At 43.5% G+C, this 20,660-nt stretch overlaps 1 protein-coding gene across 1 annotated transcript in view; it reads left to right on the top strand.

The window, feature by feature from the left end:
- Positions 1 to 1,360: 1,360 nt before the first annotated feature.
- The window catches only part of LOC142481495 (uncharacterized), a 42,930-nt gene continuing 23,630 nt past the window's right edge, over positions 1,361 to 20,660 (top strand). Inside the window, exons 1-2 of the mRNA XM_075582908.1 lie at positions 1,361 to 1,848; positions 3,935 to 4,090. Of these exons, the coding sequence (XP_075439023.1) occupies positions 1,361 to 1,848; positions 3,935 to 4,090 (644 nt within the window). The remainder of the gene's footprint in view (positions 1,849 to 3,934; positions 4,091 to 20,660) is intronic.

The raw sequence follows: 20,660 nt of genomic DNA, 5'->3' as shown, positions 1-20,660 counted from the left end.
AGAGGTTTGAGAGTGTTTTGTTAAGGCAAGAGGAACGCAGAGCGCGGACACGGGGTGGGTACCAAGGGGACTACCTCGGGGTCGGCATGTGTCTCGACTGGGCCGGGGGAGGGGGTGGGCCCCCTACGCCGGGCAAAGTCCTTTGGATATGGGGTAAGGGGTGCGGTGGAGTACCCGCGAGAGCCCCCAGACCAAGGGCATTGGACTTGGCTATAGGACTGGGGTGTCCTAGGGCCGATGACACAGTGTTTTTTGTTTATATGTATTCATGTTTCTCCTTTTTTGTCTCCCCCCGTGTACTTTCCTCATGTATCACCCCCCCCCTACCAGTCCCCCCCCCCCTGGGGGTGCAAGAGCAAGAGGCGGCGACAGCACGTGAGAAGACAAAGGCGGGATCCACAACTACCTGGCGGCAACAGAATGGCCCAGCAGGACACCGAGAGAATCAGGTTCATTTTAAAACACTATGAGTATTGAGGTCAGGTGCATTTCACATAATGTTAAAGGCCTGAATAGCCCAGCGAAGCGCAAACTAGCCCTAAGAGATTATAAAAGACACAAAGCTGATTTACTATTCCTCCAAGAGACTCACTTCTCCAGAGACAGCTACCCAAAATTCATAGATAAAAACTTCCGAATGGTACATTTGGCGTCCACACAGGTAAAGAAGAGGGGGGTGGCCATAGCGATTCACAACAGAATAGCCTTCACGGTAGAGAAAAAAGTAGCTGATAGAGAAGGTAGATATCTTATCTTAGTGGGCTCGCTCCAAGGGAGACCTCTTACACTGGCATCCATATACGCACCTTGCGAGATATCAGAGGACTTTTTCGCCCTTTTCTTTCAGAAATTACATAGAGAGGCCAAGGGAACGCTGATAGTAGCGGGAGACCTCAACAGGACGATAAATTCCAAATTAGACCGGTGCACTGAGTCGGGGCTCCCACCGAAGTTAGACATCCAACAAATCACCCAGGGCTTAAAGGACTGCCAATTGGTCGATATCTGGCGGGAGCAGCACCCACAGAGTAGAGATTACACCTTCTTCTCCCATCCCCATAACCGTTACAGCCGGCTAGACTACTTCCTGGTATCCAATAGACTGGTCCCAGTGGTCTCCCATACGGGTATACACGATATTTCGTGGTCAGACCACGCACCCATAGAGCTGCGGTGCACACTAAATTCACTAGACAGGCCAGGAGCAAACTGGAGATTAAACGAACTGCTGTTGAAAATCCCAAATACCCAAAAAGAAATTGGAGCGAAAATAGTGGAATTTTTCTCAGAAAATTTAGGTAGTGTGTCATCACACACCACATTATGGGAGGCCCATAAGGCCACTCTTAGGGGTACGCTCATGAGCCTAGCAGCTAGACGAAAGAGAGATCAAGAATGCCAGATAAAACTCTTACAGGAGAAATTGGCAGCCCAAACAGAGGAGCATAAGAGAGATAAAAGTGATGGCTCCTTAAAAGCACTTTCAGACACCAAGCAGCAGTTAAATGTCGTACTAACCTCCCAGGCGGAAAAGGAAATGAGCTGGTCTAGGCGCAGGTACTTTGAGAAGGCGAACAAGCCGGACACCCTATTAGCTAATCGACTCCGCCACAGAATTCCTAATTATAACATACAAGCCATCCACACCCAAGGGGTAGACCTTACCTCGAATCCTAAGCGGATCTTAGCGGAATTTAAACGTTACTACGAGGCGCTCTACGATGGAGGGAAGGTCATACATAATCAAAAAACGAGGGACAATCTCAGGGATTTCTTAAGGGAAGCAAAACTACCAACATTGACCCGGGCGGAAGGGGAAGCGTTACAGACGGACTTCTCTTTAGAAGAGTTAACGACAGTTGTAAAGTCACTTAAGCCTGCCAAGGCGCCCGGCCCTTATGGCTTCTCCAATCTATACTATAAAAAATATCTAAAAATTCAAGCCCCACATCTATTAAGAATGTTTAATTCGGTCATGCAGGGGGCCTCGTTTCCAGCACAGATGCTTCAGGCATCCATCTCCCTGATCCATAAACCTGGCAAGGACCCGGCAGACTGTAAGAGCTACCGGCCCATCTCGTTGATAAACACGGATCTCAAAATTTTCTCCAAATTGTTAGCCAATAGAGTGGGTATTGTCCTTCCCAGGTTGGTTCATCCAGATCAGGTAGGGTTCATCGGAGGAAGGCAGGCGGCAGACAATACCAGGCGGATCATTGACCTGATTGATCTGGCACAAAAACAGAACACCCCATCAATGGTATTGAGTCTGGACGCCGAAAAGGCCTTCGATAGGATTGATTGGCCCTATCTGAGAGGAACGCTTGAAGCATTTGGCTTTAGAGGACGTCTTCTGGAGGCCATCATGGCCCTGTACGAGGGGCCAACGGCAAGGGTACGGCACCAAGGGTTCCCATCGGATCAGTTCCCAATAAAGAGCGGCACTCGTCAGGGTTGCCCGCTGTCTCCCTTGCTGTTCGCCTTGTGCGTAGAACCTCTGGCGGCACATATAACAAACAACCCAGATATTACGGGAATATCTGTAAAGGAGCAGCCACACAAAGTGGCGCTCTACGCGGATGATGTGATCCTGACATTATCAAAGCCCCTTACCTCCCTGCCCAATGTCTTCTCAATTCTGGGGACCTTCAACCAAATCTCAGGGTTCAAAATTAATCAGGCCAAATCTGAAGCCCTCAATATCAATTTATCGAAGCCGGTGGAAAAATTAATTGGACTAAATTTCAACTTTAAGTGGCAACCCTCCATGCTTAAATATCTAGGGGTATATATCACGAAAGAGTACAAAGCTTTGTATAAAGCAAACTATCCCAGGTTGTTCCTGACTTTGCGAGAGGATCTCCGGCGGTGGGCGGAGTGTAGCATCTCGTGGATAGGTCGCATTCATAGCATAAAAATGAATCTCCCCCCGCGGGTGCTATACATTTTCCAGTCCCTCCCGATCCCCCTAGTAAAAGGCGACATCCTTGCGTTACAGTCCCTAATAACAAAGTTTATCTGGGATAAGAAAAGCCCACGAATTAAAATAGAAATCTTGAGGAGGCCGACCTTGAGAGGAGGGTTGGGGGTGCCATGCTTGTTCGCCTATCACGAAGCAGCCCAGCTGAGCCAGATTGTGCAATTTAGGCATTTAGATTGGGCATTTAGACCCAAGCCTCCGGAGGTGGGTAGCGTTAGAAAAGGCGTGCTGCGCACCAATAGAAATTCAAAATCTAATTTGGTTGTCCAAAAAAAACAGGCCCGCCATGCGGACACCTCTGCAGGCAGTAGCCAGCTCCTTGAAAACGTGGGAGGCGACCAAATTTAAATGCTCTCTTACATCCCCGAATTCTCTGATGACCACGATTTGGGGGAACCCAGATTTTGCTCCTGGACTGGATAGCTCTAATTTCTCAAATTGGATTCGAGCAGGGTATCTCCGTCTAAATGATCTGGAGGGTAGGCAATATATTAAGACATTCGATCATATAAAGGAGGAAAAAGCAATTCCTAATGCTGAATTATTCAGGTACCTCCAGATCAGAGCTTTCAATAACGAAGCTCCAATTCGGCCACGGAGAACAAATTTTGAGCAGCTCTGTTCAAGAGACACGGACACGAGGGGACTAACCTCTAGAATGTACAGGGAGGTGGTCTGTCCAGAGCCGGATGACCGACCCAGACTTAGTTACATGAGACAGTGGGAAGCAGACCTAGGGGAGACATTAGAAGACGAGGACTGGGATAGGATCCTGCAGGCAGCAGACAAAAGCTCTATCTGTACCACGTTAAAGGAGAACGCCTATAAAGTCCTGATGCGGTGGTACTACACTCCCACTAAATTATCTAAATTTGTCAAAGGCTACTCTCCGCTCTGCCCCAAACAGTGCGGAGACAGAGCGGACTTATGCCATATGCTGTGGTCTTACACAAGGGTGGCGCCGATTTGGGCAGAAATTAGAGACTGGCTTCAACGTTTACTGGAGGTGGAGATCCCCCTGGACCCATGGCTGTTCCTGCTGGGCAGACGGGTCGGGGGACTATCTAACGCCTCGCATAAGCTAATTACACATTTGGCAACCGCCACCAGGTGCGAGATTGCAGCATTATGGAAGCAACCAATTCTCCCAAGCATCCCCAAGATTAGAAACAGAATTTGGTTTGTTTGCCGGATGGAACAGCTAACAAGTATGGTTAACGACACCGGCCAAAATTTTCTAAAAGTCTGGTCGCCTTGGCTGGAACAGACGGACATCCCGGGAATAGATAGTGCCACAATATTGCAATGATAGTTAAGAAAGGCGTTTTCCGGTAACGAAAGGGATCCATGACAGGAGAAAGACAGTAGAACAGGGGGAGCGGGCGGGAAAGCGCCAGTCAACGACCGTCCTAAGAAACAGGGAAGGAACAAATAGGGCCACAGAGCGCTGGGCATAGGGGCATATACATATAACATATATATATACATATATATATACATATAACCCCACGGGGATCTCGAGGAGGAGCACAATCACCGGGAGAGATGGAGATTGGAAGTCCGGAAACTCTCTCCGCTATGGCGAAAGATCCTTTAACGCACCCCACCCCACTCCCCCTTCCCCTCCCTACCCCCCCCCCCTACCTGGCTTACCCCGTAACCAGGCCCCCTTGTTTGTCTTGTGAGTCTAGTATGTCTAGTCTTTGGACGATTGTTAAAAAACAAAAAAGGGTGAAATTACTGATGCCAACGGGAAGTGATAACATGTATGTTTTATTGCACCCAATAAAATCAAAGTTTAAAAAAAAAAAAAAAAAAAACCTGCAGTTACTCATAGTCCTGAGCGGAAGACACCTCAGGAGATGGGGATCAAACTTAAAAATGCAAAGTCTCCTGCAGTTACTCATAGTCCTGAGCGAAAGACACCTCAAGAGATGGGGATCAAACGTAAACAGAACAGCAATATCAAGCAGCTAGTGAAGAAAACAAAGAACCAGACCAGCGTTTTCAGTTTTGAGCAAGCGCTGGCTTGTGGTACTGATAATAACCCCAAAGCTCTCAAAAGAAAAAGTGCTAATCAGCCTGGAGTGAATTCAGAAGTCATTGGGAAGGGCAAGAAGTCATTGGAACCTTCTGAACAAGGAAAGGTGAAAGCCCATCACAGCAACCTCAGCCTCCAAATGATTAACTCTGTTCAAGTATTTCACCCATTGGGTAAAAAAGCAGGTCCCACAGGTCCAGGGGCACCCGCAGGATCCATTACACTTGGAAATAAGCTTGGACCAATGCAAGGACGCCAAAGCCAGACTTCTGCTTCTCATGTTCAGTGGTCACTTACTGATGCGATTAAAAGGTCATGGCCAAAAAACAGGACAGTATTTCTGGAATTAAAGGAGTCGGTATTAATGCCAGGCCTAGGCTATTTAAAATACATGAGTACACAAGACCTGACATTAAAACCAGTGAAATCAAACAACATGGGGAAAACAAAGCTTCAGTTATAGAGAATCCGAAACACTTCCCAGTGATATCCATAGAACAGGAAGCTGCAGTAAGATGCATTGAAAAGATCAGCCAAACCACTATCCCCATTCCAGCTCCTGGCATTAAAACCAGTGAAATCAAACAACGTGGGGAAAACAAAGCTTCAGTTATAGAGAATCCCAAACACTTCCCAGTGATATCCATAGAACGGAAAGCTGCAGTGACATGCATTAAAAAGGTCAGCCAAACCACTATCCCCATTCAAGCTCCTTTCAACCAGAAGCACCAGCTTTCTAACCTGCAGCACCAGCTTTCTAACCTGCAGCTTCCTATCAATGTACCCAGTAGAGTGGACAACTTCACTCCATCCTTCTGTCAACAGCCTCTCCAAGAGCTTGAGGTCTCCATACCTATTCCACCAGAACAGAGAGAGGAGAGAGAGGCTATGAAAAGGAAAGCACAACTGGAGAGGGAGTAAGCCTGTCAACATACCTCCAATGGGAGGCTACAGTGCTTTGTTCAGAGGCAGGAGGATCATAATGACAAAGTGAGAATTTGACGTAAGGGGAGGGTCTGACATAACAGCACTGGGATCTATGCAACCATTTTAAGTCAGCATCCATCTTAGGTTTTGTCTGAGTGAACGGGTTATGAGATGGACGTTTTTGAATGAGGTTTTTGCTTTAATAAACCAAGCAGCTAACTGAAAAACCTTGAGCAAAGTGCCAATGTTATGAAAAAGGCCAGACTGATAGGGATGGTTTCTGTATGTAGAGAAAAGGTCACCAGCTTAATAAAGTATTATTGCTGAATCATCTCATTTAGACATCCCATAATGTCATCAACTCAATGTATTCGTGTGCATAATTTGTTTACCTTTTACGCTTACGTAGTGACGACACGCAACCTTGTAGAGGGGGCGTGGGTTTAGTATTTTGTGTATAAATAATGCCTGTATGCTACCATGTCTTTGGGAGGGTTTTATTTTGAAACTCTCCTCTGCGTGTGCACCGCACAAGCAATAAACTTATTTGTCTATTCTGCAAAATATAACCTCAGACTTGTGTTGTTATTTCACAGAGTTTATCAGATGGCGCACCGAATAGAAACCCAAAAAAACACCGGAAGCTGAGCACCTGGAAAAACCACTCCTCGGTCACTCAAATCTGAGCGCTCGTAAGAATCAAGGTAAAAGGCACCTTTTGAGGAAAGCCTGAGTTTAAAAAGTTGTTTTGAGTGATGTGTAGAGAGATGTGTTTTGAAGGGTGTCTCAATCTGTGTTGACGGGTTAACCTAGCAGTGTCAAATAAGTTTATTTGTCTGTTCCTGTATCCATTTTAAAGTGTTAAGTTTTAAGTTTTATTGGGATTAAGGTGAGAGTCCCATTAAATTTTTGGTGTTTTGGTGATAAAGGTGAGTGTTTGTATGCTTTAGGGATTGTTTTTCAGACTGTCCTGGGTTGTGATAAATATTTTTGTTGTCTGAGCAGGAAGGGTCCCTGATTGTACATTTGCTCTGTCTTGTCAGTAACATACCAAATGAGGTTATTTATGGATATCTGTTTAGAAGGTCTTATCTGTATCCATGTTATAGAAGTATAAGGTTTATCAGGGCTGGGTTGGACCCGCTGAAGTAATTCAAGTGTTTTCTTGGGTATAGTTATGGTGAAAAAATCAGAACAATAACATGCCAAAAGAGTTGTACGTAATCAGCTTGCGCTGATTATTGTATCAGGTGTATTGTACAGGTCAATTAAATTTGATTTCTGTAACAGGAGAATAATGGGAAACCAAAGTTCTCAGAATTTGCCGTTAGAGGTTGTGTGTCTGCAGACAGAAATAATAAAGAATGGATACAGAGAACAAGAAGAGACAATATAAATATGTTTTGTTGGCCAATGAAAAATACATGCAAGTTCAAATGAAAATACACATGCAAGTCCCAGTGAAAAAACATGCCACCCCAATGAAAAAAGTTTGTTTGCAATAAATTACTATGGAAAGAAGAGTGAAACTATGAGTAGCCGCACCGGTTTTCTTATTCGTAAGAATGCGAACGCAAGGGCTCATAGTGGAACCTTCTAACTTTCAGTGATCCCTGTGTGTCTGTGGTAGTATAAATCTTTGGATTTTATGAGGTTTTTGTGGCAAAAGTCAAGCATGGCGTGACCGGCTGGCGGACACCGCAGAAATCAGTTGTGAACGTATAAGCTTTTCCTTCCATTTCCCCACATGCAATAAGTGGTTATAAATCATTTCCTGATATAAACTCAAGTTTCGGTGCCGGCAAGTAAAATTGTTGCGCCCTTAATGGAGAGTGGTTAGATGGATTTGATACCCTAATTAATTTTTCCTGAATGATTACCTGTGTGAAAGATAAACCATGCTAAGTATCACGTGTGCACAAATCACCATCCAAAAACTTGCAAGTACGTACGAAAACATGAATATTTTTTGCTCACAATGAAATCAAATGTCTGCAAGAAAGAGGATCAGAATCGCAGCAGCACAGAGCGTGCCCCCACTTTTTTCTCCAGCGCGAGGAATGTACTAAGATACGAAAGTTTAACTCAGAAAGCTCCGGAGCATCAGAGTAGTTTTAAAGTCAGGTTATTTATGAGAATAAAGAAAGAGAAGAGAACTTTTATTAATAGTTGCAGGGTGAAATTGTGTGGTAATAGGGGAGAAATGTCTTTCTTTTATTTGTTTGTTATTTTTGTGATGTTGTGTGGCTGTGTGTGAGAGAAGTTTTTTGTATTGTGTGTGTTCTGTATTGTGTTTAACGAGTAAAAACACATTTCAATTTTATTTCTATGGGATAAGGATATGTTTGGGAATATTTTGTGTTCAAAAATGTGGGTAAAAGATCATAAGCATTGTTTGAAGTATATATTGTATTGTATGTTTTCATGTATATAACGCCATTAATATGCACAGCGCTTCACAGAAGTGGTGCACGTCGTAATCATATAGGTAGCAAAGGGTAAAGGTAAGAGGTCATGAAATAAGTGATCCAGACATAAAAGTAACATTAAGGAAGAGAAGTCCCTGCTCTGAGGAGCTTACAATCTAATTGGTAGGTAGGGAGAGCGTACAGAAGCAGTAGGCTTTGATTAGAAGCCAGGAGAGGAATTTCAGGAGGGGAAACGCAGAATCAGAGTTTTAAGAGTAGAGTGATTCTGGCAGCAGCGTTTGGGAGAGATAGTAGGGAAGACAGGTGAAAGTCAGGAAGCTGGGATAGCAGGGGATTACAGTAATCAAGAGGGGAGAGAATGAGGGTCTGTATCAGAGTTTTAATAGTGAGCAACAGAGGAAAAGGTGTATCTTTGTGATATTGTGGAGGAAAAAGCGACAGTTATAGAAATGTTTTGAATGAAAGAGGAGAATATGAGAGAGGAGTTGAGAGAGTGACCCCTAAGCAGCGTGCTTGAGCTACTGCATGAAAGATTCAAGAGTAATGTGAAACTAGATAATAGGGTCAGGTTTGGGAGGAAGTATGAGGAACTCTGTTTTTGCCATGTTAAATTTAAGGCAAAAGAGGGCCTTCCAGGATGAGATAACAGAGAGACATTCAGAAACTTAGGTTTGTATGGCAGGTGTAAGGTCAGGGGTTGAAAAGTAAATGAGGGTGTTGTCAGCATAGTGGTGATATTTAAACCTAAGAGATGTTATTAGGTCACCTAGTGAGAGTGTGTACAGAGAAAAGAGAAGAGTGTGGTCCACAGAGGCAAATGCTGCAGAGAGTAATAGGAGCAGAGTGTAATGACCTCTGTCTGGGGCAGCATATAGGTCATCAGTTATTTTAGTTAGAATTGTCTCCGTGGAGGGAGCAGTGCAGAAGTCAGATTGTAGAGGGTTAAGGAGAGAATGGGTGTTGAGAAAATGGAGCAAGCAAGAGAATACAAGACAAGTTCAGTAGTTAGAAAGACAGGTCAGGTCAAGCTTGCTATTTTTGAGTCATGGTATAACGATTACATGTTTTAAGGAGAATGGAAATGTAGCAGATTAGAGGGAGAAAAGGCGATCCACAGTGATGGTGACATTCTCTTTTGAGACAGTGGAAAAAGAGTCAAGGAAAGCAGGAAGAGAGTAGGAAGCGGAGTAGGATAGGAGGAAAAAGAGGGAATGTTCTGGTGTATGAATTCAACCTCTTTCTTAAAATAGTCAGCAAAGTCCTGAGATAAGATGAAAGAAGAGTTAGTGAGGGTTAGACTTGTGAGTGTTGATTAATGGAGAGAAATAGGTGTGTGTAGCTTGAGAAAGGACAGAATTGCAACAGGATAGCATAAATTTGTAGTGAATGAAGTCAGTGAAACTATAAAAGTTCAAACAGAAGGCATTAAAAAGAACTGAGTGGAGGGAAATAGCATGAGCGTGTGGAGTTATTTGTGTGTTAAGAAGTTATATAAACCTCAGCTATATAAAAGCCTGTTGGTTAATTTTTGAGAGGCCATAAAAAATGTAGTTCTTAGGGCTCTGGATAAAGCTCCATGTATTTAAACTTTAAGCAAAAGTTCCAGTCCAATAATTATTATTTTTAAGGAAGAAGCCGTGGTGTACCATTATCTTATCTTTTCAGGGTCAATTGGCGAAACGCCCAGAAACAAAATGGCTCTTTGCCCGGAAACAAGTCTTATAGAAAATATTTTTTCTTTAGTCAGATGAATATGCAGTGTCTTTAAAATTATAAAGCTGACCATGTGCTCGGCACAGTGCAAAGAGGTTATATAAAGCAAGACATTAGTGTGAAGTCTTATACAAAATCATTTGTCTATTAACTGAATATGTGATGTATGTTATAACGAATTAACCATTTATTTTTTCCAAAGGTGTCCGTAAGCAGTGGTTATTGTAAAAATTGCTGTGTAATCTAGAATGGGTTTGCCAGGAAGTGGTGAATTTGGGAGTCACCTCTCATTTGTGGGTGTGTCTTGTGTATAGGGTTAAATACAGGGGATACATAGTTGCAAAAGCAGTTACATAAGTGAATAAGGTATGCATTATGTAGAAGGCATTTCAATTTTTTAACAGAATAGTTACAGTGGAGTGTTTGGGGTAAAAGCCAGATAGGGATTGGCTAGGGAAATTTGTATGGGTAAAATAATGGCTTAATTGGGAGTGAATATTTTTCCATGACAGTGGATAGTATTGGGAGAAGAGAGATTGGCCTGTAGTTTGAGACAGTGTTTTTTTGTCCCCACTTTTGAAGATTGGGACAAACTCTGGTAGTTTCCCAGGTCTTAGGGATATGGCCTGCAGACAGGATAGAATTAATTATGGAAACAAGTGGGTTAGCAAGGGATGAGGCCCTAAAGTTTCAGGAACTTAGATTGTATCAAAGTCAGGTTCACATTGGCTACTTAGTTTTAATTTGAGGAACATTAATAGGGAATACCTCTGTCTATATATGGATGCTAAGACAGGAGTAAACACATTGATACAAGAATTTAGTCCTAGGTATAAATTATCTCCCTATGAGACACATATGGGATGACTTATGACTATCAGCAGTCCAAAGGAACGAATTAAGGACCATGTTATTAGTAATAAAACAATAAGTTGTATGCAACTAATACATTTTTTGAGTCTCTCTAGACAACGTTGAAAGTGCACCTACTCGAGATGGGGTTAATAGTCACATATTTCCTGCGCAAGCATGCTTTTCATCTCAGGTGAAAAGGCCTAAAGTAATCACCAATACAGCAATTAAAGCGGCAGAGTAATTTTCCTGGACCCAAAGTACAGTAAAGCTCGTTCCAGCTCCACCAAACGTTCCAGCGCCACCAAAGACCAAAGTCACCTAAAGTACAGCCGCATCAAGTTAACGTCTTGCCGAGTCAAAACTCTAACCGTTAACCAACGAGGAAAATAAGACACCAGGCTAAGGCCAGGTTTTATCAGAACATTTCATTTTTCAGAGACTCAATATTTTTATTCTTTAGAGTGTGTTAAGTTAGAAATTTAAGGTGTATGTAGAATTGAGCCTTGATGGGAGGATTGGTTTCCTGGAAGCGTGGCTTGTGAAAGCTCTTGTATGTGTTTTGGCAGTACTCATCACTCTCTATGTATGTGTCATGTGCAGCAAAACTTTGATCCAGAAGTGTGTTGCACCTCCACCGAAAGGAGGGGGTCACCCAGGGGCGTGTGTCAGCCACAAGGAAAGGATCATAAGTCAGCCATGTTGACCATCGCAGACATTGTCTGTTCTGATATTCTGAGTGAATGATGTATGCAATGCGTGCAGGGGTGAGGATCACGCATTTGCTTCCACAGATACCAAACCCCCTCAATTCTCAGTAATAGAATGTTGTGATGATTCTGAAAATATATGATGATAGAGATAGATGCAATTTCTTTTATCTAGCAACTGCATATCCAAAGAAAGGTTGCTTGCATAAAATAAGGTTTTTAGTATTATGTGTATAATTTCTGTATTTTTCCAATTTTTTAAGGGAACCTCTTTAAAGGGTGTATCACACACTAGGAACAAGAATCAATTTATGGGTGAAATGTCTCCACCAACTAATGAAACCTGTGTAAAAATGTATGTTTAGTCAGATAACAATTTACAGGAAGGATGTGGCCTTAATTTTGCAGTTTTAATTTTATCATTAAACCAAGAACAGGTTCAGATTAGGCTTATGGCCTTACAAAACAGAATTGCTTTAGACTATGTTTTAGCTTCAAAAGGAGGGGTATGTGTCCTAATTGAGGAACAATATTGTGTTCTTATTCCAGATCAGTGTAGCAATGTGCAGCATGAACTAGATGAAATACAAGAGATTCAAAAGAGGTTTACAAAGGGAAGTGACAGATTATCACCCTTGGGGTTAGGTGAATGGCTTAGATCACTTGGAGCAAAAACTTTTGAATGTTTTGATGTGTTTGGGAGTGTCACTTGTTGTTATATGTGTGTGTCACGTGTTGCAAAGGTATGATCCACAGGTGTGCGACCCCCTCCCCCATTCGGATGCCACTCTTTACAGATGCCAGAAAACAGCAGTACCGTGAAGAAAGAAGATGCCGACCACAGTTATTCAATTCATCAAAAGACATATTGGCCGCAGCGCCTTACGAGACTATGACAGTGAAGGGCACGCGCCCTTGTCCTCTGAGTTATCCCTGGACTATCATCATGAACTTAATTCTCAAAAGCTATGTTTTAAGAATAAAAAGGAGGGAGTGACAAAGTGAGAATTTGACGTAAGGGGAGGGTCTGACATAACAGCACTGGGATCTATGCAACCATTTTAAGTCAGCATCCATCTTAGGTTTTGTCTGAGTGAACGGGTTATGAGATGGACGTTTTTGAATGAGGTTTTTGCTTTAATAAACCAAGCAGCTAACTGAAAAACCTTGAGCAAAGTGCCAATGTTATGAAAAAGGCCAGACTGATAGGGATGGTTTCTGTATGTAGAGAAAAGGTCACCAGCTTAATAAAGTATTATTGCTGAATCATCTCATTTAGACATCCCATAATGTCATCAACTCAATGTATTCGTGTGCATAATTTGTTTACCTTTTACGCTTACGTAGCGACGACACGCAACCTTGTAGAGGGGGCGTGGGTTTAGTATTTTGTGTATAAATAATGCCTGTATGCTACCATGTCTTTGGGAGGGTTTTATTTTGAAACTCTCCTCTGCGTGTGCACCGCACAAGCAATAAACTTATTTGTCTATTCTGCAAAATATAACCTCAGACTTGTGTTGTTATTTCACAGAGTTTATCAATAACATCTCTAAACGTTACGGATACCCACCATCCAGACTTATTATTATTATATATCTGTAACTGATGACAAGCTCTGTGACTATCTGTAAATAAGATTTAAATGTATAAGTCAGTTTGTAACATATTTTACTAAGAATATATTTTAAACTCTTCAATGAAATGTATCTATTTTTAATTGAACTCTTTATTTACTAAAGAAATTATTTACAAATGCCAAGGGTTATTGAAATTCTGCAAATTAACTTTAGATTACCCTCTTGATGATATGAGAGAGAGAGAGAGAGAGAGAGAGAGAGAGAGAGAGAGAGAGAGAGAGAGAGAGAGAGAGAGAGAGAGAGAGAGAGAGAGAGAGAGAGAGAGAGAGAGAGAGAGAGAGAGAGAGAGAGAGAGAAAGAGAGAGAGAGAGAGAGAGAGAGAGAGAGAGAGAGATAAGTAAGTCAGACCCCACATATAAGAAAGAAACAGATAAATATTTAACTATATGCTTTGTCATGTTGGATGTTGGATGTATGTATGTACTGTATGTCTTTATTTATATAGCGCCATTTATGTAGAAAGCGCTTCACCGCAGTAATACACGTGACAATCATATAAATAATACAAATAACAAATCATGGGAATAAGTGCTTCAGACATACTGTAAAAGTAACATTTAGGAAAAGGAGTCCCTGCTCCGAAGAGCTTACAATTTAATTGGTACTGTAGGTAGAACATACAGAGACAGTAGAAGGGCGTTCTGGTAAGTGCGTCTGCAATGGGCCAAGCTTTTTGTATGCGGTCTATAGTATCAGCCACGGAGCTACTCACATGCTTCTTTAAGCAGATGTGTTAGAATGTGGGTCTTAAAGGTGGATAGAGAGGGTGCTAGTCGGGTATTGAGGGGAAGGGCATTCCAGAGGTGAGGGGCAGTCAGTGAGAAAGGTTTAAGGCGAGAGAGGGCTTTAGATACAAAAGGGGTAGATAGAAGACATCATTGGGCGGATCGCAAGAGTCGGGATGGTGCATAGCGAGAAATTAGAGCTGAGCTGTAAGGAGGGGCAGAAGAGTGTAAAGCTTTAAAAGTGAGGAGGAGAATTGAGTGTGAGATACGGGATTTGATAGGAAGCCAAGAGAGGGATTTCAGCAGGGGAGACGCTGAGACAGATTTAGGAAAGAGTAGAGTGATTCTGGCAGCAGCGTTTAGGATAGATTGTAGGGGAGACAGGTGAGAGGCAGTAAGATCGGACAGCAGAAGGTTCCAGTATTTGAGATGGTAGAGAATGAGGGTCTGTGTCAGAGTTTTAGCTGTCGAGCAACAGTGGAAGGGAGTATCTTTGTAATATTGCGGAGGAAAAAACGACAGGTTTAGCTACCTTTTGAATGTGAGAGAGGAGTCTGTGACCCCCAGGGCAGCGTGCTTGGGCTACTGCATGTATAGTAGTTCTTCCAACAGTAATGTGGAAGGTGGTAGTAGGGCCAGGTTTGGCATGAAATATAAGGAGTTCTGTTTTTGACATGTTAAATTTAAGTCGGCGGAGGATCATGTTGCATTGGGCTTCTCTTCCTTGTGTTTATACTGTACAATGTCGTGCGTGATCCAGGGGGAGCATGGGAGAAAAGAATATAAAAAAACACAATATAAGTGCAGACAGTTTGATACTGGGTGAATTAAAGTGATTTTTATCTTGGCTCATGAGTGTTGCCTACTCACAAGATTTAAATAGGACACGGGCAGTTTAGACACAATGGTCTCAGTGGACTGGATCTGTGGATTCTGAGTATGATGCGATCTTCACTCTCAGCCAGACAGCATATGTGTGGAGGGAAAGAGAGTATACATAGTGCAGACCAGTATGGTAAAAAGGTATAACTTTATAGAACTTTAAAAATGAACACTTACAATAAAAACATTAATTTCAGGCATGTATCACAATAATTGTGAGTGGAAGGAGGTGGACTGCAGATCTTAGGGCTCACCCACCACCTTTGCTGCGCAGGCATTGCGAGGGAAACTGCTCCGCTGGAGGGTCCTTCTCAGTCCCTTCCCGGGTACTCGGATGCTGGAGGCTCCAATCTCCCTGGTGTGTGTCTGCTGCGGTGTCCCTCCAGCGGAGCAGTTTCCCTCGCAGTGCCTGCGCAGCAAAGGTGGTGGGTGAGCCCTAAGATCTGCAGTCCACCTCCTTCCACTCACAATTATTGTGATACATGCCTGAAATTAATGTTTATATTGTAAGTGTTCATTTATAAAGTTATACCTTTTTACCATACTGGTCTGCACTATGTATACTCTCTTTCCCTCCACACATATGCTGTCTGGCTGAAAGTGAAGATCGCATCATACTCAGAATCCACAGATCCAGTCCACTGAGACCATTGTGTCTAAACTGCCCGTGTCCTATTTAAATCTTGTGAGTAGGCAACACTCATGAGCCAAGATAAAAATCACTTTAATTCACCCAGTATCAAACTGTCTGCACTTATATTGTGTTTTTTTATATTTTTTTCTCCCATGCTCACCCTGGATCACGCACGGATTTGTACAACCTGAGGGACCAGTGGAACCAGTCCCTAACCAGCTGGGTCGAGCAGGGGGTCTTTATATCATTTTTTATACACTTTAATATTATACACGTGTGTACATGCATTTGTCATATTCCTGCATCAATTGATTTAAGAATAACCACTGTATATTGATAGTGGACACTAGTAGAGTTAGCGCTTTATATTCACTATAACACAGCATATACTGTACAATGTCACATACCCAGTAGCACTCCTTAAGACAAATATATATGGTGAGGTGGGTCTGGGGTTGAGTTTACATGGGTTTGTGTGCGCAGATTTAAATTGTTTGGAGGTCTGTGACTCCTCCCCGTTTCCAAACTTACTCTGCCCACCTTTAAAGCAGCAGTCCAAGCTGTCGTTTTAAAAAAAAATCCCTTTGATATGTGCATTAATACAATCCACACATTGATAAGTAATTAGCTAAGTTGCAATTGATCGGTGAAGATTCGGCTCGGGGGTTCACTAAATGGTTGCCAGTGTAGCAGAAGAGGACCAAAAATGCAAAGTTCTCTGGGGTGATCATGTGACCAGGCAGTCACTGGGATACAATTGAGTTTTGCACAGCTAGGGAGAGGGCAGTGTTCAAAAAAAGGGGGGGGTTGCCAGAGCCTGATCCAAAAGAGGAAGGGGGTGCGACTTTGTAAATGGTTGCTATAGAAAAAAAAGTGATTGTTACATTATGATACATTAAAATTTTAATTCAGAGTTGTTTAAAAAAAAAGTACTACTACTAGTAGCATTATACTAAAAAATAATACAGATGCACAGTAATACCCTCTATAGATATACCAAGAATTGTTAAGTGTGAGTGTGTGTGTGAGTTTATGACATGTGGAAGGAAGGTGGAGGGGTGAGAGTCATGGCGAGGGGAGGGGGGTGAAGGAGAGACATGGCGAGGGGAGGGGGGTGAAAGAGACATGGCGAGGGGAGGAAGGTGAAAGAGAGACATAGGGAGGGGGGTGAAATAGAGACATGGGAATGGGTTTAAAAGAGAGACATGGGGAGGGGTGAAAGAGACATGGGGAGCAGGTGAAAGAGACATGGGGAGTGGGTGAAAGAGTCATGGGGAGCGGCGGTGAAGAGACATGGGAGCAGGGGTAAAGAGACATGGGGAGCAGGGGTGAAGAGACATGGTGAGCAGGGGTGAAGAGACATGGGGAGAGGGGTTGAAAGAGACATTGGGAGGGGAGGGTGAAAGAGACATGGGGAGGTGATCGAGAGACATTTAGAGGGGGGGTGATAGAGAGACATGTGGAGGGGGGGGGATGATAGAGAAACACGGGGAGGGGGTGCAAGAGACATAGAGAGGGGGGTGAAAGAGAGCCATGGGTTAGGGGGTGAAAAAGAGACATGGGGAGAGGGATGAAAGAGAAATGGGGAGGGAGGCGATAGAGAGACATGAGGAGGGAGGCGATAGAGAGACATGGGGGGATGAAAGAGACATGGGGAGGGGGGGTGAAAAAAAGACATGGGGGTAGTGAAAGAAAGCCATGGGGAGGGTGGGTCCATGATCCTCAGTTGCTTGAAGAGTAGGCCCGGGTGAGTAGTTTTTCTTCTTCACAGGTCCGGGAGATGTTGATCGGACGGCTTCTTAGGGTCAAATAAGACATGACAGACCTTATATAAGGCCTGTGACATCACATTTGACTGACAAATGATATATCCACCAATCTAATTGGTGGATGTACCATGTGATGGCTTCCATTTTATTTTGTTGGCAGAAATGACATCATCTTAAGTGATTGGATAATAAAGGAACTATTGGATCTCAATATAAATGTAGAAAATATGCAGGGCCAAAGCTATGACAATGCTGCAAATATGCGGGGAAAGCATAATGGAGTTCAAAGACATGTTGAACATGAACCCACGTGCGTTTTATGTACCATGTAGTTCTCATTATTTGAACCTAGTGGTTAACAACACTGCCAAACCCAATATAGGTGCCATTTAATTTTTGGGCTTAATTCAACCGTTGTATAATTTCTTCCCCAGGTCCACCAACAGATAGATCATTCTTTTAAAATCCTTACCCAATTTAACACTAAAGATAGTTTGTGAAACACGTTGGGAGTCTCGTATTGATGCAGTTAGACCAATTCGATACCATCTGGGAGCGCTCTATGTTGCGTTAGTGTATATTAAAGAAGATGTGACATTTAAAAGTGAACATCATGGCCCCCAGAGTAGAGCTGTTGCGTACACTCTCGCAAAATGTATTTGTGACTATAAATTCATACTGTATGTTGTGTAATATTTTGGTATGACATATTAAGTACAATCAATCCAGTGAGCAAGCAGTCTATAAACTATGACAAAAACAAGTCCAAAGACCAAATCTGGGGCTCCAAAAAACAATCCCAACAGTAGATTTGGGGCCCTGTTTGTTTAAATGAAAAACACTACAGTAATGTCCAATCCTTTGTCTCATAAATAGAAAGGTATCCTTACCAACTCCACTTCTAAATGGTGTAAATGATCAGTCTAGGGGTTTACAGTATATACATGTAGAAAAGATGGCGCCTAGCTGGTTCTGCTCTGTTATTGAGCTATCACAAATCAGCTGTAAATGTTCACATGGAATGGCACCTAGTTAACTTTTTAAATCAATAACTGTAGTCTTGCTAGTCGGCCAATATCATAGACTCTATCCTCAATAATAACAAAGTGGAGACTCACGGTTATCAAAGGGTGCATCAGTTCAATCCTGCTCCTGTGGGTTGCTGCAGGGCACCTTTTGGTGTGTTGTTCGCGAGGTAGATAGTACAAAGTGAAAAATGTGCGATGCACAACCGGAACGAAAAAATAAATGAACTGGAGAGAGTGTACAGTAACTACACAATTTGCTTTTAATAACTCATCTAATCAAATGACCGGCAACAAAACGCGCGCGCACACAGAGGTTTTCAAACATCTCTATGGAGGTTGGTCCCACCCCCCGTTCGCGTCACGTGTCACTCACGCGTGGCGTGCTCACGGGACGATCGTGCACCACTCCCCAGCTGCGACACAACACCCGTAACAATGCCCACCTGTCTCCTGCGCTCTGCATCCAATCACAGCTCCCGCGGGGGCCACACCTCCGTTCCGCCTCTCACTTTCATTGCTCCAGTCCTCCTATTTAATCTCTGCTTGCTCAGTTACACATTGCTGAGCATAGACCATAGTAGCCTTGTGTTCCTACATTCCTGCTTTGCCTTGCCTTGTGCCTTGCCTCTCTTGCTTTCAGTTTGACCTCATGTGTACCGACCCGGCTAGACTCTTGGACGCTCTCTGTATAACGACCCCAGCTTGCCCTCGACTACCTGCATCTCTCCATCCCTGACCACGGATATAGGACATTCTTTTAACCCACCAGCTCCAACCCTCGACCTCGGCACAACGGACATCTACCGTTACTGGCTCCTCCCCATGACCGCAGCAAGTATATGGACTACCCTCTCTCTCCAACCCGACCCGGCTACGCTGACAATCCAGGCGTGCCTCCACTGCTGTGGGTGCGCAGTTTCTACTTTCCCACCTCAGTACCGGGGGTCCGCCTTGTTCGTGGTGAGTGCAAGTGTCACAATTAGAGAGGGTTGGGGTTCCTTACAATGCATCTGATCTCAGACGCGCTATTAGAGAGGGTTGGGGTTCCTTACATTGCATCTGATCTCAGACGTGCTATTAGAGAGGGTTGGGGCTCCTTTGAATGCATCTGATCTCAGACGCGCTATTAGAGAGGGTTGGGGCTCCTTTGAATGCATCTGATCTCAGACGCGCTATTAGAGAAAGTTGGGATTCCTTACAATGCAGATTTCAGACGCGCTGTTAGAGAGGGTTGGGGCTCCTTACAATGTTTTTGATCAATGCATTGTAAGGAACCCCAACCCTCTCTAGTGTGTATTTGTGAACTGTAAGGTGCTTGACTAATACACTGGAAGAATATCATTGTTTTCGATTAAAAATATCAAAGAATGTGTTACTTTAACGAGCGCTTTCTCTTTTTTTGAATCTCCAATATACTATTTGCCAAGTGGGACTGATGAAATCACCAAAAACTACTGTAGCAGGTCCCCTTTGGTTGTCAATACGTTACTTTGAAGTGGAAGGGAGAGACCTACTGAGGCCAATATACTAAGCATCGCAAACTGAGCGAGGGGAGGGGTGGAGGGTTTCGGCGCATGTCAAACTTCAATTGCACTCGTGTACTAAGTTCAAATTTCTCCATCTGCGCCCAGCCCCAAAATGATGTTTAGCGCACAGAAATGGATTGCACTTGGTGTATAAAAGTCAATGGTACATACTAATATCTATATAAATATATACAGTATTCGACAAATCACCCAAAAATCTACTCGCCCAACCAAAAAATCTACTCGCCACCTAGTCCCGCCCCCAACCCCGCCCCTAGTCCCGCCCCCAAATCCACCCCCAACCCCGCTTTAAAATAAAACATATGAATAAAATCCAATTAAATGACAAATATATTTATTTTATTACATTATACAGCTAAACCCCGTTATAACGCGGTCCTCGGGGTCCACCCCGAGACCACCGCGTTAGTAACGGGGTCGCGCTAATTTTAAAAAAAAATGGCCGCCGCGCACCTGATCGGGAGGGAGTGAGGAGGGAAGGAGGGAAGGAAGAGGCCTGCACAACATGCGGGCCCGTCTGGCCTCTCTGTGGGGCCCGCAATGACGGCCGCCAGTTAATTAAAGAAATAAAATGTTTAAAAAAAACGGCACGGTTCATCCCTCCTCCCTCCCAGTCCCCTCCCTCTCACAGCCCCCTCCCTCTCACAGCCCCCTCCCTCTCCCCTCCCTCTCATAGGCTCCTCTCTCTCAGCCCCCGGCAGCCATGTGTTTTTTTTTTTTCTTCCGAAGTGTTTTTTTTCTTCCGGAGAGGCTTAGTACTGAGGATTTAGAGAGAGAGAGAGA

The sequence above is a fragment of the Ascaphus truei genome, unplaced genomic scaffold (genome assembly GCF_040206685.1).
Source record: "Ascaphus truei isolate aAscTru1 unplaced genomic scaffold, aAscTru1.hap1 HAP1_SCAFFOLD_272, whole genome shotgun sequence".
NCBI classification, from domain to species: domain Eukaryota; kingdom Metazoa; phylum Chordata; class Amphibia; order Anura; family Ascaphidae; genus Ascaphus; species Ascaphus truei.
Note: the sequence above shows the minus strand (reverse complement) of the source record. Positions and strands in the feature narration are given on the sequence as shown.